Source organism: Anolis sagrei, chromosome 12 (assembly GCF_037176765.1).
Source record: "Anolis sagrei isolate rAnoSag1 chromosome 12, rAnoSag1.mat, whole genome shotgun sequence".
Classification (NCBI taxonomy): domain Eukaryota; kingdom Metazoa; phylum Chordata; class Lepidosauria; order Squamata; family Dactyloidae; genus Anolis; species Anolis sagrei.
Window position 1 is genome coordinate 1,314,012 of NC_090032.1, and position 27,974 is coordinate 1,341,985.

General features: G+C 39.7%; 2 protein-coding genes across 3 annotated transcripts in view; both read left to right on the forward strand.

Moving 5' to 3' along the window:
- The window catches only part of TRIM46 (tripartite motif containing 46), a 32,763-nt gene extending 4,994 nt beyond the window's left edge, over window positions 1-27,769 (forward strand). For both annotated transcript variants that reach the window (XM_060757973.2, XM_067472307.1), the window contains exons 2-10: window positions 506-761; window positions 3,327-3,682; window positions 5,067-5,210; window positions 7,061-7,156; window positions 8,891-9,144; window positions 9,264-9,385; window positions 17,125-17,433; window positions 18,987-19,284; window positions 27,341-27,769. In XM_060757973.2, the coding sequence (XP_060613956.2) occupies window positions 506-761; window positions 3,327-3,682; window positions 5,067-5,210; window positions 7,061-7,156; window positions 8,891-9,144; window positions 9,264-9,385; window positions 17,125-17,433; window positions 18,987-19,284; window positions 27,341-27,701 (2,196 nt within the window). In that variant the 3' untranslated portion in view covers window positions 27,702-27,769. The remainder of the gene's footprint in view (window positions 1-505; window positions 762-3,326; window positions 3,683-5,066; window positions 5,211-7,060; window positions 7,157-8,890; window positions 9,145-9,263; window positions 9,386-17,124; window positions 17,434-18,986; window positions 19,285-27,340) is intronic.
- On the forward strand, window positions 17,665-18,453 carry LOC137097738 (guanine nucleotide exchange factor subunit RIC1-like; the record flags this gene model as incomplete). Its single annotated transcript, XM_067472648.1, has 1 exon — window positions 17,665-18,453. A coding segment is annotated over one exon (789 nt), but the record flags the coding sequence as incomplete, so codon positions are not given.
- Window positions 27,770-27,974: the final 205 nt, after the last annotated feature.

Below are 27,974 nucleotides of genomic sequence, written 5' to 3' on the forward strand. Positions count from 1 at the left end.
TTTCGCCATGTGCCATAGAAAAGAGTAGGAAAGGGTTAAGAGCGAGGCAGTGGGCAGGGTCATGCAAATTCTACACCAGTGGTGATAGTCAGGAACACTGGGATGCCTGTGATGGAGGAAAAACAGAAAATCTAGAATGGAATTGTCCTGTTTGCTTTGTGCCATAGAAAAGTGTAGGAAAGGGTTAAGAGAGATGGGGGTCATGCAAATTCCACACCAACGGAGAGAGTCAGGAACACTGGGATGCCTGTGGTGGAGGAAAAACAGAAAATATAATATAATAACGATCGCTGTTGTCATCATCATCATCAAGATAGAAAATAAAGAACACCATTAAGAAACAGGAGAACCCCAGACAGCAAACAATCCAAAAAAGAGGGTGCCTCCAGGCAACAACAGCCTTGCTACCTCTATAACTTTGGGACAGCCTGTATTTTACATATATGTGTGTGTGTGTATATATATATAAATCCTTGTCTCTTTCGTCTTGCTTTTGGCCCCGCAGACCAGCATGAAGAACATGGAGCGGGAGCTGCTCTGCCCGGTGTGCAAGGAGATGTACAAGCAGCCGCTGGCGCTGCCCTGCCTGCACAGCGTGTGCCACATCTGCGCCACGGAAGTGCTGCTGCAGCAGGGGTACATCTGCCCGGACCCCAACTCCGAGCCCTCCTCCCCGGCCTCCTCCCCGGCCGCACGCAGTCCCCGCATCGGCCGCCGCGTCGTGCCCAAGACCGAGCGCCTGGACCGCCTCCTCAAGTCCGGTGAGTCCGGGACCAGGTGTGCCATTGCGCCTCCAAGGCGTGCAATGCCAGGCATATGTATTATTATTATTATTACCAGTATTATTGCTATGATTAATTTCCTTGGAAGCTTCGAGACATAGTCATTATTGCTATTATTAATTCCTTTTCAGGGTTTGGGGACATGTGTATTATTATTATTATTATTATTATTAATGCTATAATTAATTCCTTTGCAGACTTCGAGATGTTTGCATCGTCATCATCATTATTATTATTATTATTATTGCTATTATTAATTCCTTTTCAGGCTTTGGGACATGTGTATTATTATTATTATTACTATTATTATTATTAATGCTACCATTAATTCCTTTGCAAGCTTCGAGTCATGTGCATTATTATTATTATAGCTGTTATTAATTCTCTGCAGGCTTTGGGACATATGCATTATTATTATTATTATTATTATTATTATTATTATTATTGCTGTTCTTAATTCCCTTCCAGGCTTTGGGACATATGCATTATTGGGATATATGCAATAGTATTATTATTATTATTATTATTATTATTATGACTAATTCCTTTGCAGGCTTTGAGACGTATGCATTATTATTATTATTATTGCTACTATTAATTCTTTTGCAGGATTCGGTTCGTATGCATTATTATTATTATTATTATTATTATTATTATGATGACTAATTCCTTTGCAGGCTTCAGGACGTATGCATTATTATTATTATTGCTATTATTAATTCCTTCGCAGGTTTTGGGATGTATGCATTATTATTATTATTGCTATTATTATTATAGCTATTCTTAATTCCCTTCTGGGCTTCGGGATGTATGCGTTATTATTATTATTATTATTATTATTATTATTACTAATTCCTTTGCAGGCTTTGTGACATATGCATTATTATTATTATTATTATTATTGCTACGTTAATTCCCTTCCAGGCTTTGGGACATATGCATTATTATTATTATTATTATTATTATTATTATGACTAATTCCTTTGCAGGCTTCGAGTCATATGCATTATTATTATTATAGCTGTTATTAATTCTCTGCAGGCTTTGGGACATATGCATTATTATTATTATTATTATTATTATTATTATTATTATGACTGATTCCTTTGCAGGCGTTGGGATGTATATATGTATGTATGTATTATTATTATTATTGCTATTATTAATTCCTTTGCAGGCTTCAAGTTGTATGCATTATTATTATTGTTGTTGTTGTTGTTATTATAGCTGTTATTAATTCTCTGCAGGCTTTGGGATATATGTATGTATGTATTATTATTATTATTGCTATGATTAATTCCCTTCCAGGCTTTGGGACATATTATTTGGGACATATTATTATTATTATTATTATTATTATTATTATGACTAATTCCTTTGCAGGCTTCTGGACATATGCATTATTATTATTATTATTATTATTGCTAATATTAATTCTTTTGCAGGCTTCAGAACGTATGCATTATTATTATTATTATTATTATTACCAGTATTATTGCTATTATTAATTCCTTCGCAGCCTTCGTGACGTATGCATTATTATTATTATTATTATTATTGCTATTATTAATTCCTTTTCAGGCTTCGGGACGTATGCATTATTATTATTATTATTATTATTATTATTGCTACTATTAATTCCCTTGCAGGCTTCAAGACATATGCATTATTATTATTATTATTATTATTATTATTATTGCTATTATTAATTCCTTTTCAGGCTTCAAGGTGTAGGCATTATTATTATTGCTATTATTAATTTCCTTGCAGGCTTCGGGACGTATGCATTATTATTATTATTAGTATTATTATTATGACTAATTCCTTTGCAGGCTTCGTGACGTATGCATTATTATTATTATTATTGCTATTATTAATTCCTTTGTAGACTTTGGGGCATATGCATTATTATTATTATTATTATTATTATTATTATTATTATTATAGCTGTTATTAATTCTCTGCAGGCTTTGGGACATATGTATTATTATTATTATTATTATTATTATTATTTCCCTTCCAGGCTTTGGGGCATATGCATTATTATTATTATTATTATTATTATTATTATTATTGCTATCCCTAATTCCCTTCCAGGCTTTGTGACATATGTATTATTATTATTATTATTATTGCTACTATTAATTCCTTTGCAGGCTTTGGGTCATATGCATTATAATAATAATAATAATTATAATTATTATTATTATTATTATTATTATTGCTGTTATTAATTTTCTTCCAGGCTTTGGGACATATGCATTATTATTATTATTATTATTATTATTATTATTATTATTATTAATGCTGTTATTAATTTTCTTCCAGGCTTTGGGACATATGCATTATTATTATTATTATTATTATTATTATTATTATTATTATTAATGCTGTTATTAATTTTCTTCCAGGCTTTGGGACATATGCATTATTATTATTATTATTATTATTATTATTATTATTAATTATCTTGCAGGTTTTGGGATTTATGTATTATTATTATTATTATTATTATTATTAATGCTATGATCAATTCCTTTGCAGGCTTTGGGACGTACCCCGGTCGCAAGCGGGGCGGCCTGGGCTCTCCGTCCGGAGCCTTGACCGTGCTGTTCCCGTGCCCGTCGTGCCAGCGCGAGGTGGACCTGGGCGAGCGCGGCCTGGGCAGCCTTTTCCGCAACCTGACGCTGGAGCGGGTGGTGGAGCGCTACCGGCACACCATCGACGTGGGGTCGGCCATCCTGTGCCAGTCGTGCAAGCCCCCGGCCCAGGAGGCCACCAAGGGCTGCACCGAGTGCAAGTCCAGCTTCTGCAACGAGTGCTTCAAGCTCTACCACCCGTGGGGCACCCAGAAGGCCCAGCACGAGCCCACCCCGCCCACCCTCAACTTCCGCCCCAAGGCAAGTGTTGAGTCCTCCGCAGGGACGCACAAACATGTTTATTCCAAGAACATAGGCCCAAAGAAATCGAGAGCTCTTCACCCGAATGCAGTGTTGCTCTCACAAGGAGTGTACTCGCATGAACCACTTTTAATCAGCCAGACTCCCTCCCATGAGATCGTTTCTCCTGCACCTGCCTTTCAGTTCCTTATCTCGAATTCGCTGTGCGAAACGAGTCTGCCTTAATTGCATGTCCTGTCGTTTCAGTTATAATGTATTACAAATACTATATTAGAAGGTATTGCAAATGCTTAATTATAGCTTATTATTTGTTGTTATTTTATCCTTATCTCGGATAAAATTTTATCCTTTATCCAACCACACCTGGAATATTGTGTCCAATTCTGGGCACCACAATTCAAGAGAGATATTGACAAGCTGGAATGTGTCCAGAGGAGGGTGACTCAAATGATCAAGGGTCTGGAGAAAAAGCCCTATGAGGAGCGGCTTGAGGAGCTGGGCATGTTACCCTGAAGAAGAGAAGGATGAGAGGAGATGTGATGAGAGCCATGTATAAATATGTGAAGGGAAGTCACAGGGAGGAGGGAGCAGATCAAGGGTCTGGAGAACAAGCGCTATGAGGAGCGGCTTAAGGAGCTGGGCATGTTTAGCCTGAAGAAGAGAAGGATGAGAGGAGATATGATAGCCATGTATAAGTATGTGAAGGGAAGTCACAGGGAAGTCACAGGGAGGAGGGAGCAGATCAAGGGTCTGGAGAACAAGCCCTATGAGGAGCGGCTTAAGGAGCTGGGCATGTTTAGCCTGAAGAAGAGAAGGATGAGAGGAGATATGATAGCCATGTATAAATATGTGAGAGGAAGCCACAGGGAGGAGGAGGGAGCAAGCTTCCTTTCTGCTTCCTTGGAGACTAGGATGCAAGGGAACAATGGCTTCAAACTACAAGAGAGGACATTCCATCTGAACACGAGGAAGAACTTCCTGACTGTGAGAGCCGTTCAGCAGTGGAACTCTCTGCCCCGGAGTGTGGTGGAGGCTCCTTCTTTGGAAGCTTTTAAACAGAGGCTGGATGGTCATCTGTCAGGGGTGATTTGAATGCAATATTCCTGCTTCTTGGTGGAATGGGGTTGGACTGGATGATGGCCCATGAGGTCTCTTCCAACTCTTTGATTCTATGATTCTATGATCCTTCAATGCGTCCAACCATCTCGTTCTTTCTGTAAAGACTATTAAAAGCTCAACTCTGCTCCTGTAAACGACCGAAGCTCATAGGCTCTACTGCTATCGTTAAGGAGCTTCTGGTCTGCTAAACTGCTGCACTTTCTGTGTTAAATGCTTTGGAAATGACCCGATTCTTCCGATTCTTCCTTCTCCTTCCGCTCTGCAGGGCCTGACTTGTCCGGAGCACCGAGAGGAAGTGACGCACTACTGCAAGACCTGCCAGCGCCTGGTCTGCCAGCTCTGCCGCGTCCGGCGCACCCACACCGGCCACAAGATCACCCCCGTGGCCAACGCCTTCCAGGCCCTCAAGGTCAGCTCCCCTTGGGTTTGAAGCCAGGAACTGCGCAGGTCATGCAAGAAGGGTGTTCATGCAATATATCTCCTCACATAATAGTCGCCGCTGTGTAATAGTCGCAACTACCTGGAAAATTGGTATTTTTGTGTTCCTCACATAATAGTCGCAGCTCCCTTCTTTAAGGGTGTAAAATTGGTATTTTCGTGTTCCTCACATAATAGTTGCAGCTCCCTTCTTTAAGGGTGTAAAATTGGTATTTCCGTGTTCCTCACATAATAGTTGCAGCTCCCTTCTTTAAGGGTGTAAAATTGGTATTTTCGTGTTCCTCACATAATAGTTGCAGCTCCCTTCTTTAAGGGTGTAAAATTGGTATTTTCGTGTTCCTCACATAATAGTCGCAGCTCCCTTCTTTAAGGGTGTAAAATTGGTATTTTTGTGTTCCTCACATAATAGTCGCAGCTCCCTTCTTTAAGGGTGTAAAATTGGTATTTTTGTGTTCCTCACATAATAGTCGCAGCTCCCTTCTTTAAGGGTGTAAAATTGGTATTTTCGTGTTCCTCACATAATAGTCGCAGCTCCCTTCTTTAAGGGTGTAAAATTGGTATTTTCGTGTTCCTCACATAATAGTCGCAGCTCCCTTCTTTAAGGGTGTAAAATTGGTATTTTTGTGTTCCTCACATAATAGTCGCAGCTCCCTTCTTTAAGGGTGTAAAATTGGTATTTTCGTGTTCCTCGCATAATAGTCGCAGAGCCGCTTGGGGCTGATTCCCCCTCCTTCCTTCCACCATATCCTTCCCCTTCCCTCCTTCCTTCTTTTTTGTCTTCCCTCCTTCCCTCCCTCCTTCCTCTCCTTCTCTCTTTCTCACCTTCCTTCCTTCCTTCCCTCCCTCCTCTCTTCTCTTCCTTCTTTTATTCCCTCTCTCTCTCCTGCTCCCCATTCTCTCTCCCTCTTTTCCTCCCTTCCTTCCTCCCTTCCTTTCTTCCTTCTCTATCTCTTCTTCCCTCCCTCCTTTCCTTTTTTCCCTACCTTCACCCTTTCCTTCATTCTCTTCCTTCTCTTCCTTCTTTCTTTATTTCTCTCCTTCCCTACTTTCCTTCTCTCCTTCCTTCTCTTTCTCCCCTTCCTTCCTTTCTACTATCTTCCTTTCCTTCTTTCTGTCCTTCCTTTCTTCCTCCCTCTTTTCCTACCTTTCTTTTCTCCTTCCTTCCTTCCATCCTTCCCTCTCAATCCCTCTCTCCATTTCTCTCCATCCCTGCTCCCCTCCCCTCCCTTCCTCCCTCCCTCCCTTCCTTCCTTCCTTCCTTCCTTCCTTCCTTCCTTCCTTCCTTCCTTCCTTCTCTTTCTTCTTTATTTCTCTTCTTCCCTCCTTTCCTTCTCTCCTTCTTTCTCTTTCTCCCCTTCCTTCCTTTCTACTATCTTCCTATCCTTCTTTCCTTCCTTCCTTCTTTCCTTCCTTCCTTCCTTCCTTCCTTCCTTCCTTCCTTCCTTCCTCTTTTCCTACCTTTCTTTTCTCCTTCTTTCCTTCCTCCCATCCTTCCCTCTCAATCCCTCTCTCCCGTCATTCTCTCCATCCTTCCTCTCCTCCCCTCCCTCCCTTCCTTTCTCTTTTCCCACTTTTCTCCCTTTCCTTTTTTCTTATCTTTCCTTCCTTCCTCTTTCCTTTTCTCTCCTTCCTTCCCTTCTCCCCTCCCTCCCTCTCTTCCTTCCTGCCTCATCCCTTCTCCTCCAGCACCCTTTTTGGAGAGGCAACCCCAGAATCAAAGGCAATTTTTTTCATCGCGCAATGGTCGCACCCTCCTTTTTTGGAGGGATTAAAAGGTGCGACTATTACACGATGAAATACGTTCTGTTTCCTCTCCTGCAGGAGAAGTTGACGAAGAGCCTGACGTATATCCTGAGCAACCAAGACACCGTCCAGGCCCAGATCAGTGAGCTGGAGGAGACGCTGCGGCTGACGGAGGTAAGGGCGCCTTTGCTGATGCCTCACAATGACTTGGGCAGACTACAACTCCCATCATCCCAGGCCAATCATGTTGGGTGTATGTGTCAAGTGTGGTCCAGATCCATCATCAATGGGGTTCACAATGCCCTTTGGATGTGGGTGACTACAACTCCCATCATCCTGGGTCAATACCCCTCCCAAGCTGGTCATACTGGGAGTATTGGTCAAGTGTGGCCTGGACCCATAATTGGTGGGGCTCAGTACTCTTTGGATGTGGGTGGACTACAACTCCCACCATCCTGGGTCAATATCCCTCCCAAGCTGGTCATACTGGGAGTACTGGCCAAGTGTGGCCTGGACCCATCATTGGTGGGGCTCAGTACTCTTTGGATGTGGGTGGACTACAACTCCCATCATCCTGGGTCAATACCCCTCCCAAGCTGGTCATACTGGGAGTACTGGTCAAATGTGGCCTGGACCCATCATTGGTGGGGCTCAGTACTCTTTGGATGTGGGTGGACTACAACTCCCATCATCCTGGGTCAATCCCTCTCCCAAGCTGGTCATACTGGGAGTACTGGTCAAGTGTGGCCTGGACCCATCATTGGTGGGGCTCAGTACTCTTTGGATGTGGGTGGACTACAACTCCCATCATCCTGGGTCAATCCTCATTTAGTTATGTTGGGTGTATTTGCCGAGTGTGGTCCAGACCCATAATCAGCAGGGTTCACCATGCCCTTTGGATGTGGGTGGACTACAACTCCCATCATTCCCGGGCTAATCCCCATTTAAAGTTAAGTCATGTTGGGTGTATGTGCCAAGTGTGGTCCAGATCCCACATCAGTGGGGTTTGCAGCACCCTCTGGATATGGGTGGACTACAGTTCCCATTATCCATGATCAACCTTCTTCCAAAGCCGATCATGTTGAATGTATTTGCTGAGTGTGGTTTGGATTCATAAACAGTGTGAGTGGACTACAACTCCCATCATTCTGGGCCAGTCTCCATTTAAAATTCGGCATGTCAGGTGTATTTGCCAAATGGGGTGCACACCCATCTGTGGTGGGATCTGCAGTGCTTCTAGATGTGGGTGGACTACAATTCCCATCATCCTGGGTCAAAACTCATTTAAAGTTGGTGAAGTTGGGTGTATTTTTCCAAGTATGGTGCAGACCCATAATCAGCGGGGTTTACAATGCCCTTTGGATGTGGGTGGACTACAACTCCCATCATCCCAGGCCAATTTGCTCCAAAGTTGGTCATGCATTTGCGTTAAAGTGGGTCATGTTGAGTGTATTTGCCAAGTGTGATCCAGACTATCGTCGGTGGGTTCATAATGCTCCTTGGATGTGGGTGGACTACAACTCCCATCATCCCTGGTCAATCCTCATTTAAAGTTGATGAAGTCGGGTGTACAGACCCATAATCAGTGTGGTACAGACCCATAATCAGCGGGGTTTACAATGCCCTTTGGAGGTAGGTGGACTACAACTCCCATCATCCCGGGTCAAAACTCATTTAAAGTTGGTGAAGTCAGGTGTATTTGCCGAGTGTAGTCCAGACTATCGTCGGTGGGTTCACAATGCTCCTTGGATATGGGTGGACTACAATTCCCATCATCCCAGGCCAAATTCACTCCAGAGTTGGTCATGCATTTGCGGAGTGTGTGGTCCAGATCCCTCCTCAGAGGGGTTCACAGTGCACTTTGGGCATGGGCGGACTACAACTCCCATGTTTCTTGTCTCCCCGCAGGCGAATGGGGCTCAGGCCAAAGAGGAGGTGGGTCGCCTGATGCGGGGTCTGGTGGCTCTGCTGGAGGAGAAGCAGGCCGGCCTTTTGGGCGCCATCGAGGAGTGCCGGCAGAGCCGCCTCCAGAGCCTGCGTGCCCAGTTGCACCAGCACCGCTCCATGGAGGAGAACTCGGGGATGGTGGGCTATGCCCAGGAGGTCCTCAAGGAGACCGACCAGCCCTGCTTCGTCCAGGCCGCCAAGCAGCTCCACCACAGGTGAGAGATCAAGCGGGGTATACATCAATATAATAATAATAATGGCACGGAAAGGGCTGGGCTGGATGGCCTCTGGGGGTCCCTTCCAACTCTCATGGCTGTTGTCCGGCCGTCCTCAGGATCGCCAGGGCGGTGGACTCCCTGCAGACCTTCCGTCCGGCGGCCTCAGCCTCCTTCAGCCACTTCCAGGTGGACCTCAGCCGAGAGATGAAGCTCCTGGCGGACCTCACCTTCGTCAAAGGTAGGCCGGGAGTCTGTATTGACCTGTCATCAATACTGAAAGGCAGCCATTAAAAGCAAACCAAGACAAATTACATAATAATAATAATAATAATAATAATAATAATAATACCGTATTGACTCGAGTCTAACGCTCACCATCTATAACATGCCACAAACTCTGTATTGACTTGCTATTAATACTGAAATAGTGTCATCAAAAGCAAACTAAGGCAAATAACATAATAATAATAATGATAATGATAATGATAATGATAATAATACCGTTTTGACTCGAGTCTAATGCGCACCTTCTTAGGACTCGCCAAAAACAACAACATACGATAAACGCTGTATTGACTTGACATCGATACTGAAATACCGTCAATAAAAGCAAACTAAGGCTAATAACATAATAATAATAATAATAATAATAATAATAATACCATTTTGACTCGAGTCTAACGCTCACCATCTATAACATGCCACAAACTCTGTATTGACTTAATATTAATACTGAAATAGTGTCATTAAAAGCAAACTAAGGCAAATTCCATAATAATAATAATAATAATAATAATAAAAATAAAAATAATGATAATAATAATAATACCATATTGACTCGAGTCTAACGCTCACCATCTATAACATGCCATAAACTTTGTAGTGACTTGATCTTAATACTGAAATAGTGTCATTAAAAGCAAACTAAGGCAAATTACATAATAATAATGATAATAATAATAATAATAATACCATATTGACTCGAGTCTAACGCTCACCATCTAAAACATGCCATAAACTCTGTATTGACTTGATATTAATACTGAAATAGTGTCATTAAAAGCAAACTAAGGCAAATTACATAATAATAATAATAATAATAATAATAATAATAATAATAATACCATATTGACTCGAGTCTAACGCTCACCATCTATAACATGCCACAAACTCTGTATTGACTTGATATTAATACTGAAATAGTGTCATTAAAAGCAAACTAAGGCAAATAACATAATAATAATAATGATAATGATAATAATAATAATAATACCGTTTTGACTCGAATCTAACGCTCACCATCTTGGGGCTCACCACAAACTATAACATGCCATAAACTCTGTATTGACTTGATATTAATACTGAAATAGTGTCATTAAGAGCAAACTAAGGCTAATATAATAATAATAATAATAATAATAATAATAATAATAATAATAAATATAAAATAATACTGTATTGACTTGAATCTAACTCTCACCATCTTGGGGCTCGCCACAAACTATAACATGCCACAAACTCTGTATTGACTTGATATTAATACTGAAATAGTGTCATTAAAAGCAAACTAAGGCAAATTACATAATAATAATAATAATAATAATACCATATTGACTCGAGTCTAACGCTCACCATCTATAACATGCCATAAACTCTGTATTGACTTGATATTAATACTGAAATAGTGTCATTAAAAGCAAACTAAGGCTATTAACATAATAATAATAATGATAATGATAATAATGATAATAATAATAATAATACCATATTGACTCGAGTCTAACGCTTACCATCTTGGGGCTCGCCACAAACTATAACATGCCATAAACTCTGTATTGATTTGATATTAATACTGAAATACCATCATTAAAAGCAAACTAAGGCTAATAACATAATAATAATAATAATAATAATAATAATAATAATAATACCATATTGACTCGAGTCTAACGCTCACCATCTTGGGGCTCGCCACAAACTATAACATGCCATAAACTCTGTATTGATTTGATATTAATACTGAAATACCATCATTAAAAGCAAACTAAGGCTAATAACATAATAATAATAATGATAATGATAATAATAATAATACCATATTGACTCAAGTCTAATGCTCACCATCTACAATATGCCATAAACTCTGTATTGACTTGATATTAATACTGAAATAGTGTCATTAAAAGCAAACTAAGGCAAATAACATAATAATAATGATAATAATAATAATACCGTATTGATTCGAGTCTAACGCTCACCATCTTGGGGCTCGCCACAAACTATAACATATCATAAACTCTGTATTGACTTGATATTAGTACTGAAATAGTGTCATTAAAAGCAAACTAAGGCAAATAACATAACAACAACAACATATTGACTCAAGTCTAATGCGCACCTTCATAAAAATCGCCAATAACGAAATAATAATGAAATTCTCAAAGTTTTGTTTGGGTTCTGAAATTTTCACCGCCAGAACTTTAGAAACACTTTAGAAGCCTAACCCCATTTGGGCCCCTGGTGCGGTGAGTGTTTGTGGCCCTTTTTGGGGCTGGGGAGGCGGGGGGGGGGCTTGTTGTGTGTTGTGTCGCTTGTTCAGGATGCAATAGGCCATGAGTGAGTCGGCAACCCAAGTTCCTTTTTCCTCTGCTCCTTCCCACCCACATCTCTTCCCATTTGCACTCCATCCCAAGGGAGGTGGAAAGCGGGCAAGGCATTATTATTATTATTATTATTATTATTATTTTATTGCGTTATTTTATTAATGTTAATTTTTTATTATTTTATATTCTTTATTTAGCATTATTCGTATTTTATTATTTTATTTTATGTAGCCAATCATTTATTTTAATGTATTCTTTTTTATTTTAATTAGAATTATTAGCATTATTTTATTTAGTATTATATTATTTAATTTAGCATCATTAGTATATTATTATTTATTCTATTCTTTTTAATTTATTGAGTAATATATGATTTATATTTATTTTATTATTTTATATAGCATTATTAGTACATTATTTATTCTATTATTTTTAATTTATTGAGTAATATAAGTAACGATTTATGTTTCTTTTATATTATTTATTTTATTATTTAATTCATTTTATTATTTAATTTATATTAAATAATATTAAATATTATTTATTTTATTATTGTATTTATATTATTTATTTTATTATTGGATTTCGCATCAGTAGTATATTATTATTTATTCTATTCTATTCTTTTTAATTTATTGAGTATTATAATTATTTATGTTTATTATTTTAGCTTTATTACTATATTATTCATTCTATTCTTTTTAATTTGTTGAGTATTATAAGTAATTATTTATATTTATGTTATTATTTTATTTAGCATTATTAGTACATTATTATTCATTATATTCTATTCTTTTAATTTTATTGAGTATTACAAGTAATTATTTATGTTTATTTTTATTTAGCATTATTACTATATTATTATTTATTCTATTCTTTTAATTTTATTATAAGTAATTATGTTTATTATTTTATTAGTATTATTATTTATTCCATTCTATTTATTTTATTGGGTATTATAATTAATCATTTATGTTTATTTTATTATTTTATTTAGCATTATTAGTACATTATTTATTCTATTCTATTCTTTTTATTTTATTGAGTATTATAATTAATTATTTGTGTTTATTTCACTATTTTATTTAGCATTATTAGTACATTATTCTATTTATTGTATTGAGTATTATAAGTATTTATGTTTATTTTATTATTTTATTTAGCAGCATTATTATATTATTATTTAGTCTATTCTATTTATTTTATTGAGTATTATAAGTATTTATTTTATTGTTTTATTTAGCAGTATTAATACATTATTATTTATTCTATTCTATTATTTTATTGAGAATTATAAGTAATTATTATTATTTTATTAATTTTGGTATGATTTAATTAATATTTTCTTTATTAGTGGTAGTATACGATCAGTATTTATTATTATTTTACCAAATTTATTTAGTATATTATTGTCTTATTCTGTATTGTTTTATTATATTTTATATTATTATTATTATTTGTTTATTATTATTATTATTTGTTTATTATTATTATTATTATTATTTGTTTATTATTATTATTATTATTATTATTTGTTTATTATTATTATTATTATTATTATTATTATTATTATTACTATTATTCCCAGGCAGGGTGGGTATGTCCATATTGCCAGCCATTCCTGGGACTCTGGGGTCCCTGCTCTTTTCCCATCGCTACGACTCCGCATCCCATAATCCACGACCATTGCAGGCTGTTGATCCATCTGCTTTACCTCTCTTTATTTATAGGCTGAGGCTGCTGCTTGAGTCATCATTGAAGGTTTAAAACATGAGGCAAGTCACCTTCCCATCAGCCACTTCCTGCTCCTCCCCACCCCTTTCTCTCTCTCTCTCTTTTCCCATGGACCATCCCTGCCCCTCTTTCCTGCAATCTGCACCCCACAAGCTCCCTCCCTGAACCATTTTTGGGTCAAGGACAACCTTACTTTCAGAAGGAAGGAAGGAGGAGAGAAGAGTGGAGCTCCAGAGACCTCCACTTTATTGTTTCTATATTGCCTTACTTTTGGAAGGAAGGAAGAAGGGAGGAGAGAAGAGTGGAGCTCCAGAGACCTCCATTTTATAGCACTAAACTGCCTTACCTTCAGGAGGGAGGGAAGGAGAGAAGAGTGGGGCTCCAGAGACCTCCATTTTATAGTTTCTATATTGTCTTACTTTTGCAAGGGAGGAAGAAGGGAGGAGAGAAGAGTGGGGCTCCAGAAACCTTCATTTTATAGTACTAAACTGTCTTACCTTTGGAGAGAAGGAAGGAGGAGAGAAGAGTGGAGCTCCAGAGACCTCCATGTTATAGTTTCAATATTGTCTTATCTTTGGAAGGAGGGAAGAAGGGTGGAGAGAAGAGTGGAGCTCCAGAGAACTCCATTTCATAGTTTCTATATTGCCTTACCTTTGGAAGGAAGGAAGAAGGGAGGAGAGAAGAGTGGAGCTCCAGGGACCTCCATTCCATAGTTTCTATATTGCCTTACCTTTGGAAGGAAGGAAGAAGGGAGGAGAGAAGAGTGGAGCTCCAGGGACCTATGATTTGTAGTTTCTAAACTGCATTACCTTCAGAAGGAAGGAAGAAGGAGAGAAGGAGAGAAATGTGGAGCTCCAGAGACCTCCATTATATAGTTTCTAAATCGCCTTACTTTCGGAAGGAAGGAAGGAAGGAAAGAAATGTGGAGCTCCAGAGACCTCCATTATATAGTTTCTAAACTGGCTTACTTTCAGAAGGAGGGAGGAGAGAAGAGTGGAGCTCCAGATACCTACGATTTATCATTTTGAAGGACGGATGGATGGATGAAAGGAAGCTACCTACCTCCAGAGACCTATGAGTTATAGTTACTAAACTGCCTTACCTTCAGAAGGAAGGAAGGAAAGAAGAGTGGAGCTCCAGAGACCTCCATTTTATTGTTTCTAAGTTACCTTTCCTTCAGAAGAAAGGACGGAAGGAAGGAAAGAAGGAAGGAAGGAAGGAAGGAAGGAAGGAAGGAGAGAAGAGTGGATCTCCAGAAACCTATGATTTATAGTTTTGAAGGAAAGAAGGAAGGAGGGAGGAGAGAAGAGTGGAGCTCTGGAGTCCTACGATTTATAGTTTCTAAACTGCCTTACCTTCAGAAGAAAGGAAGGAAGGACGGAAGGAAGGAGGGAGGAGAGAAGAGTGGAGCTCTGGAGTCGTACAATTTATAGTTTCTAAACTGCCTTACCTTCAGAAGAAAGGAAGGAAGGACGGAAGGAAGGAGGGAGGAGAGAAGAGTGGAGCTCTGGAGTAGTACAATTTATAGTTTCTAAACTGTCCTACCTTCAGAAGGAAGGAAGGAGGAGAGAAGAATGGAGCTCCGGAGTCATACAATGTATAGTTTCTAAACTGCCTTACCTTCGGAAGAAAGGAAGGAAAGAAGGAGGGAAGGAGGAGGGAGAGAAGTGTGGAGCTCTGGAGTCCTATGATTTATAGTTTCTAAACTGGCTTACCTTCAGAAAAAAGGAAGGAAGGACGGAAGGAAGGAGGGAGGAGAGAAGAGTGGATTTCTGGAGTCGTACAATGTATAGTTTCTAAACTGCCTTACTTTCAGAAGAAAGGAAGGAAAGAAGGAGGGAAGGAGGGAGGAGAGAAGAATGGAGCTCTGGAGTCGTACAATGTATAGTTTCTAAACTGCCTTACCTTCAGAAGAAAGGAAGGAAAGAAGGAGGGAGGAGAGAAGAGTGGAGTTCTGGAGTCCTATGATTTATAGTTTCTAAACTGCCTTACCTTCAGAAGGAAGGAAGGACAGAAGAAAGGAAGGAGGAGAGAAGAGTGGAGCTCTGGAGTCCTATGATTTATAGTTTCTAAACCGTCATACCTTCAGAAGGAAGGAAGGAAGGAAGGAAGGAAGGAAGGAAGGAAGGAGAGAGAAGAGAAGAGTGGAACTCCAGAGACATGTTTTACCTTACCCCCGGAAGGAAGGAAAGAGGGGGGAGAGAAAAGTGGAGCTCCAGAGACTTACGATTTATAGTTTCTAAACTGCCTTACCTTCGAAAGGAAGGAAAGAATGAAGGAGAAGAGAAGAGTGGAGCTCCAGAGATGTACGTTTTATAGTTTCTAAACTGCCTTACCTTCAGAAGGAAGGAAGGAGGAGAGAAGAGTGGAGCTTCAGAGACATATGTATAATAATAATAATGATGATGTAATAATATTATAATAGGATCATAAACTTGGATGGGCTCCCAAGGGCCATCCATCCTAACCCCTTCTGCCATAGAGGAAGGTGGCACCCAATCCTTCCCGACAGATTGAAGTCAATACGGACTTTAGGAGGGTCTCCCCAGTAAGAGAGACCCCTAGGACCACACCAAATAGGGCCCATGACCTTGGCGAGCCGTCAGAGAAGCCTGATTCCAGCAATTTTATTGATATTAATAACTGAAATGAGACTCTTGCCAAGGCGAAGAAGAGGCATCGAGGTTTATTAGCGATTCAGCTGAAGCGGATGCAATTGCAGTGATCATTCACATGCAAGCATAAAGAAATACATTTGATACAGCCATTTATATAGAGTTTTCAAAGTTGCAGAGTTCAAACTTCCCGCCCCAGCCTCCCTGCCGCCCTCCACTGCGATTGGACAATGGGCGGACAGCTGGAAGGTGGCCCTCCCACCCCCGGCGCCTCCGGACCAATAAGGAAGCTCCAGCGGTCCGCAGGGTCCAATGGGGAGGCTTCTGCCATCTAGCGGCATTAGCAAATCATAAAAGAGGGAGGCGGGATGAAAGGACACAAAGGAATCTATGAATGAATGTGAAAAAATAATGCCATGTGGCCGGCGAGACAAAGGGGAAATCTCAAGCCAGCCTGATCTATTGTGCTTTGAGTGGAATGAATCAACATGTGTAGACTGGGGTGACTGTTTCTTGGTGGAGATAGCTGAGTTAATCAGAGCGAAGGCAAAAGGTCTGGTACCTTTGTCCTTTGCAGAACTATACGTCACCATCCCTTGTTAGGGGGGGAGAGCATGCTCGATGTCAAGATGGCCATCCATCCCCTGCTTCAGAACATAGAATACCTTTGGAGAACCAGCCTCCTGAGAGCCTTGTGCGTTTTGTCCCATTGGTCACTCCATCCTGGCGCCATGGCCTCTCTCCATCCCTGCTTCTCTCTCTCTATCTATCTCTATCTCTCTTTCTTTCTCTCCTCCTGTCTTCTTCCTCCTTCCCTCCTTCAGAGCCTCTTTCAGCAGCTTGCCCCAAAAAGCCTGCCTGCCTCTGTCTTCCCTTTCGACCACCACCGCCTCTCTGGTTGTCTTGCGGGTCCGTCCGGACCGTTGTGCGTGCCCTCATTTTTCCCGCCGCCGTTTCACTCTTTTCTTCCCTTCTTCCTCCTCCTCCTCCTCTTCTTCGTTCCCTTCTTCTCTCCCCCCGCGCAGCCCCGGAGGCCCCCGTCATCGACACGCAGCGCACCTACGCCTACGACCAGATCTTCCTCTCCTGGCGCCTCCCGCAGCACTCCCCGCCCGCCTGGCACTACGCCGTGGAGTTCCGCCGCGCCGAGCCCAAGGGGAAGGCCCTCAAGCTCTGGCAGCGCCGAGAAGAAGTGCGCGGGACCAGCGCCGCCGTGGAGGTGGTCGAGGCCGGCGGGCTCGGGGCCGTCTACGTCCTGCGCGTCCGAGGGTGCAACAAGGCCGGCTTCGGGGAGTACAGCGAGGAGGTCTACCTGCACACCCCACCTGCACCAGGTGAGGCTGGGAGGCCGTCTGCCGGGAGGGATCGGGTGGCAAAATGGGGGTTGGACTGGGTGGCCCTCTTTGGGGGTGCCTTCCAATTCCCAATTCCAGGAGTCTATGATACTATCTATCTAACTATCCATCTATCCATCCCTTCGTCCATCCATCCGTCTATCCATCCCTTCGTCCATCCATCCATCCCTTCGTCCATCCATCCCTTCGTCCCATCCATCCATCCATCCCTGCATCCGTCCAATCATCCATCCATCCATCACTTCGTCCATCCATCCATCCATCCCATCCATCCATCCATCCCTTCATCCATCCATCCATCCATTTATCCATCCATCGCTTCATCCATCCATCCATCCCTTCATCCATCCAATCATCCATCCATCCATTGCTTTGTCCATCCATCCATCCCATCCATCCATCCCTTCATCCATCCATCCATCCATCCATCCATCGCTTCGTCCATCCCTTCATCCATCCAATCATCCATCCATCCATTGCTTTGTCCATCCATCCATCCCATCCATCCATCCCTTCATCCATCCATCCATCTATCCATCCATCCCTTCGTCCATCCATCAATCCCTTCATCCATCCATCCATCCATCTATCCATCCATCCCTTCGTCCATCTGTCCATCCATCCATCCATCCATCCATTCCTTCATCCATCCATCTATCCATCCATCCCTTCGTCCATCCAATCGTCCATCCATCCATTGCTTTGTCCATCCATCCATCCATCCCATCCATCCATCCCTTCGTCCATCCATCCATCCATCCATCCATCCATCCATCCTTCCGTCTATCTATCTATCTATCTATCTATCTATCTATCTATCTATCTATCCATCCATCCATCCATCCATCCATCCATCCTTCCGTCTATCTATCTATCTATCTATCTATCTATCCATCCATCCATCCATCCATCCATCCTTCCGTCTATCTATCTATCTATCTATCTATCTATCTATCTATCTATCCATCCATCCATCCATCCATCCTTCCGTCTATCTATCTATCTATCTATCTATCTATCTATCTATCTATCCATCCATCCATCCATCCATCCATCCATCCTTCCGTCTATCTATCTATCTATCTATCTATCTATCTATCCATCCATCCATCCATCCATCCATCCATCCATCCTTCCGTCTATCTATCTATCTATCTATCTATCCATCCATCCATCCATCCATCCATCCATCCATCCATCCTACTGTCTATCTATCCATCCATCTTCTTCTCTGCACGATTTTAACCATAGGCTTTTCATCTATCTTTCTTTCTATTTATCTTTCTGCTTTTCCTCTTATCTCATCTCTTGGGGAAGCTGAATGGCCATCTGCCGGGAGGGATTGGATTGGGCCTTTCTTGCTGGCCGAAGGGGGTTGGACTAGACATCCTTAGGGGATCCCTTCCATGCTACGATTCAGTGCGTTAATGCATATATATATATATATGTGTGTGTGTGTGTAAGGCGTTGTGGGGCCGTGTGGCATGTGCTTGGGCCTGACCCTGTCCCCTCTCTGTTGTGTCCGGCGGCAGTGCTGAACTTCTTCCTGGACAACCGCTGGGGCTTCAACCGGGAGCGGCTGGCCATCAGCAAGGACCAGCGGGCAGTGCGGAGCGTGCCGGGTCTGCCCATGCTGATGGCGGCCGAGCGGCTGATGACGGGCTGCCACCTCTCGGTGGACCTGGTCATCGGGGACGTGGCGGTCACCCAAGGGCGCAGCTACTGGGCGTGCTGCGTGGACCCCAGCTCCTACCTGGTCAAGGTGGGCGTGGGCCTGGAGAGCAAGCTGCAGGAGTGGTTCCAGGTGCCCCAGGACGTGGCCAGCCCCAGGTGAGCAGTCCTTACCATTACTATTATTATTACTATTATTAATAATAATCATATTTATTAACCTATCTACTATTACATATTATATTATTATATATTATTATTATTATTATAAAATTTATTATAAATAATAAATCATATTTATTAACATATCTACTATTACATATCTTATTATATTATTATTATTATTATTATTATTATAAACTTTATTATAAATAATACATCATATTTATTAACCTATCTACTATTACATATTATATTATTATATATTATTATTATTATTATAAAATTTATTATAAATAATAAATCATATTTATTAACATATCTACTATTACATATCTTATAATATTATTATTATTTTTCATATTTATTATTACTGACATATCTTTTATATATATTATATTTATTATTATTTCTCATGTATTATTATTACTATCTATTATTTTTATTGAAATTATTTATATTTATTACTAGTAGCAATATATTTATTATTATTTCTCATGTATTTATTATATTTATTATTATTTCTCATGTATTATTATTACTATCTATTATATATCTTATATTATTATATTTATTTTTTATTGAAATTATTTATATTTATTACTAGTAGCAATATATTTATTATTATTTCTCATGTATTATTATTACTAATATATCTATTATATCTCTTATATTATTATATTTCTGTTTATTGATATTATTTATATTTATTACTAGTAGCAATATATTTATTATTATTTCTCATGTATTTATTATATTTATTATTATTTCTCATGTATTATTATTATTAATATATCTATGATATATCTTATATTATTATATTTATGTTTATTGATATTCTTTATATTTATTACTAGTAGCAATATATTTATTATTATTTCTCATGTATTATTATTATTAATATATCTATGATATGTCTTATATTATTATATTTTATGTTTATTGAAATTATTTATATTTATTACTAGTAGCAATATATTTATTATTATTTCTCATGTATTTATTATATTTATTATTATTTCTCATGTATTATTATTATTAATATATCTATGATATATCTTATATTATTATATTTATGTTTATTGATATTATTTATTTTTATTACTAGTAGCAATATATTTACTATTATTTCTCATGTATTTATTATAATTATTATTATTTCTCATGTATTATTATTACTAATATATCTATTATATCTCTTATATTATTATATTTCTGTTTATTGATATTATTTATATTTATTACTAGTAGCAATATATTTATTATTATTTCTCATGTATTTATTATATTTATTATTATTTCTCATGTATTATTATTATTAATATATCTATGATATATCTTATATTATTATATTTATGTTTATTGATATTCTTTATATTTATTACTAGTAGCAATATATTTATTATTATTTCTCATGTATTATTATTATTAATATATCTATGATATGTCTTATATTATTATATTTTATGTTTATTGAAATTATTTATATTTATTACTAGTAGCAATATATTTATTATTATTTCTCATGTATTTATTATATTTATTATTATTTCTCATGTATTATTATTATTAATATATCTATGATATATCTTATATTATTATATTTTATGTTTATTGAAATTATTTATATTTATTACTAGTAGCAATATATTTATTATTATTTCTCATGTATTTATTATATTTATTATTATTTCTCATGTATTATTATTATTAATATATCTATGATATATCTTATATTATTATATTTTATGTTTATTGAAATTATTTATATTTATTACTAGTAGCAACATATTTATTATTATTTCTCATGTATTTATTATATTTATTATTATTTCTCATGTATTATTATTATTAATATATCTATTATATATCTTATATTATTATATTTATGTTTATTGATATTATTTATATTTATTATAAGTAGCAATATATTTATTATTATTTCTCATATATTATTATTACTAATATAAATAATATAAGATATAATATTATATCTTATATTATTATATATGTTTATTGATATTTATATTTATTATTAGTAGTAATATCTCTATTATTATTTCTCATGTATTATTATTACTAATATATCTATTATATATCTTATATTATTATATTTATGTTTATTGATATTATTTATATTATTAGTAGCAATATATTTATTATTATTTCTCATATTTCTTATTATTACTGACATATCTTTTATATATATTATATTAATTATTGTTTCTCATATTTACTATTATTACTAATATATCTATTATTATATACCTTATATTATTATTTCTCACATGTATTAGTATTATACATATTATATATATTGTTATTGTAATTATATTATTTATATTTATTATAATTAGTCATATTTATTATTAGCAATAATATATCCAAGGTAATAAGATATATCCATATCTTATTATTATATTTATTATTATTTCTCACATTTATTATTATTATTACTAATATATCTATTATTATTTCTCACATTTATTGTTATTATTACTAATGTATCTATTATTATATATCATTATAATATTATTATTATTTCTCACATTTATTATTATTATTACTAATATATCTATTATTATATATCATTATAATATTATTATTATTTCTCACATTTATTATTATTACTACTAATGTATCTATTATTATATATCATTATAATATTATTATTATTTCTCACATTTATTATTATTATTACTAATATATCTATTATTATTTCTCACATTTATTGTTATTATTACTAATGTATCTATTATTATATATCATTATAATATTATTATTATTTCTCACATTTATTATTATTATTACTAATATATCTATTATTATATATCATTATAATATTATTATTATTTCTCACATTTATTATTATTACTACTAATGTATCTATTATTATTCTCACATTTATTATTATTACTAATATAGTGTCTATTATTATATTATTTATATTTTTATATTTATTGTTATTATTTCTCACGTTTATTATTATTCATAATACATCTATTATTCTAGATTGCATCATATTATTGTTATTATTTCTCACATTTATTATTATTATTAGTAATATATCTATTATTATGTGTCTTGTTATTATATTATATTATTATTATTCTCACATTTATTATTGTTAATATATCTATTATTAAATATATCTCACTATTATATTTATTATTATTTCTCATATTTATTATTATTATTATTATTAATATTGGTATTATTATATATCTTTTGATTATTATTATTATTTAATTTGCCTTAGTTTGCATTCAAGGATGGTCACATTTAGTATTGTTAATATTTATTTATTTATTTATTTATTTATTTACTACGCTTATATACCGCAATTCTCAGCCTAATGGCGACTCATTGCGGTGTACAACATGGAAAAACAGGTGCAAAATACAACATACAAAAAATAATCCACAGTACATCATTATCAAAACATCTCATCAAAAACATCAATATAACTACAAGCCATTCCGAGTCGTCTCATCGCCAAGTTCACAATCCGATACCATTTCCGTTGTTCCATTCCTATGGTCGAGTTACCCGTCATTGCACTACTATTCAAATGCCTTCTCAAACAACCAGGTCTTTAACTTCCTGCGGAATATCAACAGGGAGGGGGCTAGTCTGATGTCCACGGGAAGGGCGTTCCACAGCCGAGGAGCCACCACCGAGAAGGCCCTGTCTCTCGTCCCCGCCAGCCGTGATTGAGAAGCAGGCGGGATCGAGAGCAGGGTCTCCCCGGAAGATCTCAAAGTCCTGGTGGGCTCATAGGCCGAGAGGCGGTCAGTTAGGTATCTTGGGCCGGAACCGTTTAGGGCTTTATAGGCCAACGCCAGCACCTTGAATTGAGCCCGGTAGCAGATCGGTAGCCAGTGGAGTTCGCGCAACAGGGGGGTTGTATGCTCCCTGCGCCCCACTCCTGTTATTATCATGGCTGCCGCACGTTGGACCAATTGGAGCTTCCAGGCTGTCTTCAAAGGCAACCCCACGTAGAGAGCGTTGCAGTAGTCTAAACGGGATGTAACCAGAGCATGGACTACCGTGGCCAAATCAGACTTCTCAAGATACGGGCGCAGCTGGCGCACAAGCCTAAGCTGTGCAAATGTTCCCCTGGTCACCGCCGAGACCTGGGGCTCTAGGCTCAGCGATGAATCCAGGATCACACCCAAGCTGCGAACCTGCGTCTTCAGGGGGAGTGCGACCCCGTCCAACAAAGGCTGTAACCCTATGCCCTGTTCGGCCTTACGACTAACCAGGAGTACCTCTGTCTTGTCTGGATTCAATTTCAATTTGTTCGCCCCCATCCAGACCGTCACAGCGGCCAAGCACCGGTTCAGGACCTCGACAGCCTCCTTAGTAGCAGGTGGGAAGGAGTGACAGAGTTGGACATCATCCATGTACAGATGACACCGTACCCCGAAACTCCGGATGATCTCACCTAGCGGCTTCATGTAGATATTAAACAGCATGGGGGACAGTATTGAGCCCTGTGGAACCCCACACGACAAGGGTTGTGGGGTTGAACAGGTGTCCCCCAATAACACCTTCTTGGACCGACCCTCCAGGAATGACCGAAGCCACTGCAAAACAGTACCTCCAAGACCCATCCCCACAAGACGTTCCAGAAGGATACCGTGGTCGACGGTATCGAAGGCCACTGAGAGGTCCAGGAGCACCAACAGGGACACACTCCCCCTGTCCAGCTCCCGGCGCAGATCATCCACTAAGGCGACCAAGGCTGTCTTGGTACCATGTCCCAGCCTAAAGCCAGACTGTGCCGGGTCTAGATAATCCGTGTCTACCAAGAATACCTGGAGTTGTGAGGCCACCACGCGTCCCAGGACTTTGCCCAAAAAGGGAAGATTGGAAACTGGCCGAAAGTTGTCGAATTGAGTGGGGTCCAGTGATGGTTTTTTCAACAGCAGTTTTATTATAGCTTGTTTTAAGCTCGCTGGAATTCTGCCTTCCCGAAGGGAGGCATTAACCACCACCGTTACCCACTCAGCCAATCCCCCTCTGGCCTCCTTCAGAAGCCAGGATGGGCAGGGGTCTAGGATGGACGTGGTAGGCCTCATTCCTCCAAGTATCTTGTCCACATCCTCGGGTTTCACCAATTGAAATGAATCCATCAAAACCGGACAAGCAGATGCTCGTGTTACATCCTCAGAGACTGCCCTTAAAATGGTGTCCAGACCAGAACGGATCAAAGCGACTTTGTCTGCAAAGAACCGAGCAAAAGCTTTGCAGCGAGAAGCCGAATTGTCAGGGCTCCCGCCTAAAGTGGCGGGATTTAAAAGGCCTCTGACAATCCGAAACAACTCAGCCGGACGGTTCTTTGCAGACGCAATAGTGGCCGCAAAGAAAGTTTTCTTAGCGGCTTTTATTGCCGCGGCATATGCCCTTAAAAAGGACACAAACCTTGTCGATTTGGCTCGCTCGGATCCGATCGCCACACACTCTCTAGTTCCCTCTTCCTTCGCTTCATCGCTGCCAGCTCCTCAGTAAACCAAGGAGCTGGTTTAGCTCGGCTACTTGAGAGGGGACGTTCCGGAGCGATCGTGTCAATTGCCCTAGTCATCTCCCCATTCCAGAGAGCGACCATGGCATCAACAGAATCACCTACCGAGGTGGTGGGAAAATCCCCAAGAGCCATCAGGAAACCGTCTGGATCCATAAGCCTCCTGGGGCGGACCAGCTTAATGGGTCCTCCACCTCTGCAGAGGTTAGGGGGCGCAGTGAGCCTAAATCTGACCAGGAAGTGGTCGGTCCATGGCAACGGAGAGATGGTCAACTCCTCCACACCGCCACCTTCTTCCCATCCCTGACAGAAAACCAAGTCCAATGTATGTCCAGCACAGTGGGTGGGGCCAGATACTTGTTGGGACAGCCCCATGGTTGCCATGGCAGACATGAAGTCCTGAGCCGCTCCTGAGAGGGTCGCCTCGGTGTGGACATTGAAGTCTCCCAGCACAAGGAGCCGTTGAGACTCCAATGCCAGGCTCGAGACCACCCCTGCTAGCTCAGGTAAGAAGACTGTAGTGCAGCGAGGTGGACGGTACACTAACAGAATCCCAGAATCTACCCTCAGGTGGACGCATTCAAAATTTGTTGACTGCGGGATGGGGCCCCTGGTCAGAGGGATGGAATCTCTATAGACCACTGCGACCCCGCCTCCCCGCCCTCCGGATCTCGGCTGATGCTGCACGGAGAAACCTGGTGGGCAAAGCTGGGTCAAATTCACGCCTCCAGCTTCGTCCAACCAGGTCTCCGTGATGCACGCCAGATCTGCCCGCTCGTCCAGGATTAGATCCTGGATGGTAGTAGTTTTTCCGTTGACAGATCTGGAGTTCAACAGCACCACCTTCAATCCAGAGGGACCGCTACCCCGGTTACACCAATTTACCATATTAGGAGACCTGTTTGGAATTACTAATGTAGTTGTGCGGTCCCTAGGCCGAATTAATGGTCTCCTTTTCCCGCCTCTCTGCCTCCCCACCACGACTTCTATGGGGGCCCCTCGGCTAGTGGAACACCTCCCCTCCTCAATGCTGCAGTCCATTTCCACGACCTTAATTTCTGTCCCTTTGTTGGTTGTTTGATTTGTTAAGGTGTTACTCTGCCATGTTCTTCCGTTCCCTATATCCCCCCCCCCCCCGGCCTTATAATTTCCCACAAGCTCCAGCCTGTCTCGTCCCGTGTCCCTTCCACAAACAATTAGCACCAAGGATAATAAATATAGGGAAGTAAGGGACCACATGAGTAGTGGTAGTAGTTTACGTGCACTGGAGCCGATCTTAAGGTGCAAGTTCTTAAGTGCAAGGAACCAAATCTGGCACTGAGCGCTACCTAAAGTGAGATTTCAAGTGCAAGTTCTTAAAGTGCAAGAAACCAGAGTCTAGCGCTAGGCGCTACCTAAAGTGCGGCATGGAGGGAATGGAGTAAGTTAAAGTGCTGAGTTGGAAGTAGCAGCAGTAGGACTCGGAAACAATAAAGTGCTATGCAAGGCAATTCATAAACAAATTGTAAACAATTCTGCAGAGTATTAATGACCAGGAATCATTGGTAAAGATTATTGTGGTTCACAATATAGACGATGGACAGTTGGTACCAATCGATGAATGGATCTTAGTCCTTCCGGAGATTGTTATATATATATCTCACTATTATATTTATTAGGCCTGGGTAACAACGGAAAAATTTGTTTCTAAAATCGATTCGTTTTTTGGGGTTTTTTGCGTTTCGTTATTTAAAATAATTACAAAATTTTCCTTTTAAAAAGTTCGATATTTACGAAATTTCGTAAATGTGAAAAAAATTACAAAACATTAACGAATCGATTTCCGAAACAATAACGAATCGATTCGTTAATGGCGGACGCGACCGCGAAATACGCTAAAAAACCTCCAAAACCTTCTGAAGCTTCCCTCTCCCTCTGTTGTTGACTGTTGATGTGATATTATATATTTTTTTCACTAATTAAACAAAAAACAACCATAAAACTTGCCTTAGACATGCGGAAATAATAACGAAACGACCTCAAAACAATAACGAAACGAATACAATAACGAAATACGAAGCATTTACAAAACGTATTTAAAAATTCATTTTTTAAAAAATTGCTCCAGAATGGTTTGTTATCGTTTTGTAATTAAAAAAATTAACGAATTATTAACGAATTACGAATTAACGAAACGAAACCGCCCAGCCCTAATATTTATTATTATTATTTCTCATATTTATTATTATTATTAATATATGTATTATTACATGTTGTATTATATTATTTAATTTGCCTTAGTTTGCATTCAGTGATGGTATTTCAGTGTCAATATCAAGTCAATACAGAGTATAGTTTTTGGGGGCCCGTTCGGGGTGCGCATTAGATTCGAGTCATGACCGTGTACACTACAGTATAGTTTTTGGGGGTCCATTCGGGGTGTGCATTAGATTTGAGTCATGACCGTGTACAGTATAGTTTTTGGGGATGTCCATTCGGGGTGCGCATTAGATTCGAGTCATGACCGTCTCCGTCTCCTCCTCGTTGCAGGTACGACCCGGACAGCGGCCACGACAGCGGAGCGGAGGACACCACGCTGGAGGCGTCTCCTCCCTTTGCCTTCCTGACCATCGGCATGGGCAAGATCCTGCTCTCGGCCTCTCGCGACCCGTCTTCGTGCACGGTGCCGCTTCCCCCGCGGGTGGGCATCTGCCTGGACTACGAGCGCGGGAAGGTCTCCTTCCTGGACGCCGTCTCCTTCCGCAGCCTCTGGGAGTGCGGCGTCGACTGCTCCGGCCCCGTCTGCCCCGCCTTCTGCTTCGTGGGCGGGGGCGCCCTCCACCTCCAGGAGATGGTGGCCGCGCGCCAGGAGCGCAAGGTCACCATCGGGGGGTTCGCCAAGATGGACTGAGACCCCCGCCCCAGCCCCCCACCCTGGCCGGAGGTCTCTGTCCTGGTGGCAACCAGCACGAGGGGGGCCCCCTCCCTCAGAAGAAGAAAGTCAACCCTTGGTCAGGCCGGCCGGCCGGGCGAGCGAGCGGGTGGGTGGGCAGGGGGCCAACCGAGGAGGGGTCTCCCACCCCCCACCCCGCTAGGAAGAAAGGACGACCCCCTTTGGGTCCGGGACTCGATATGTAGAAAGTTGCCGAAATGGGGGAAACGGGTGCGACCGACGCCGGCCCGA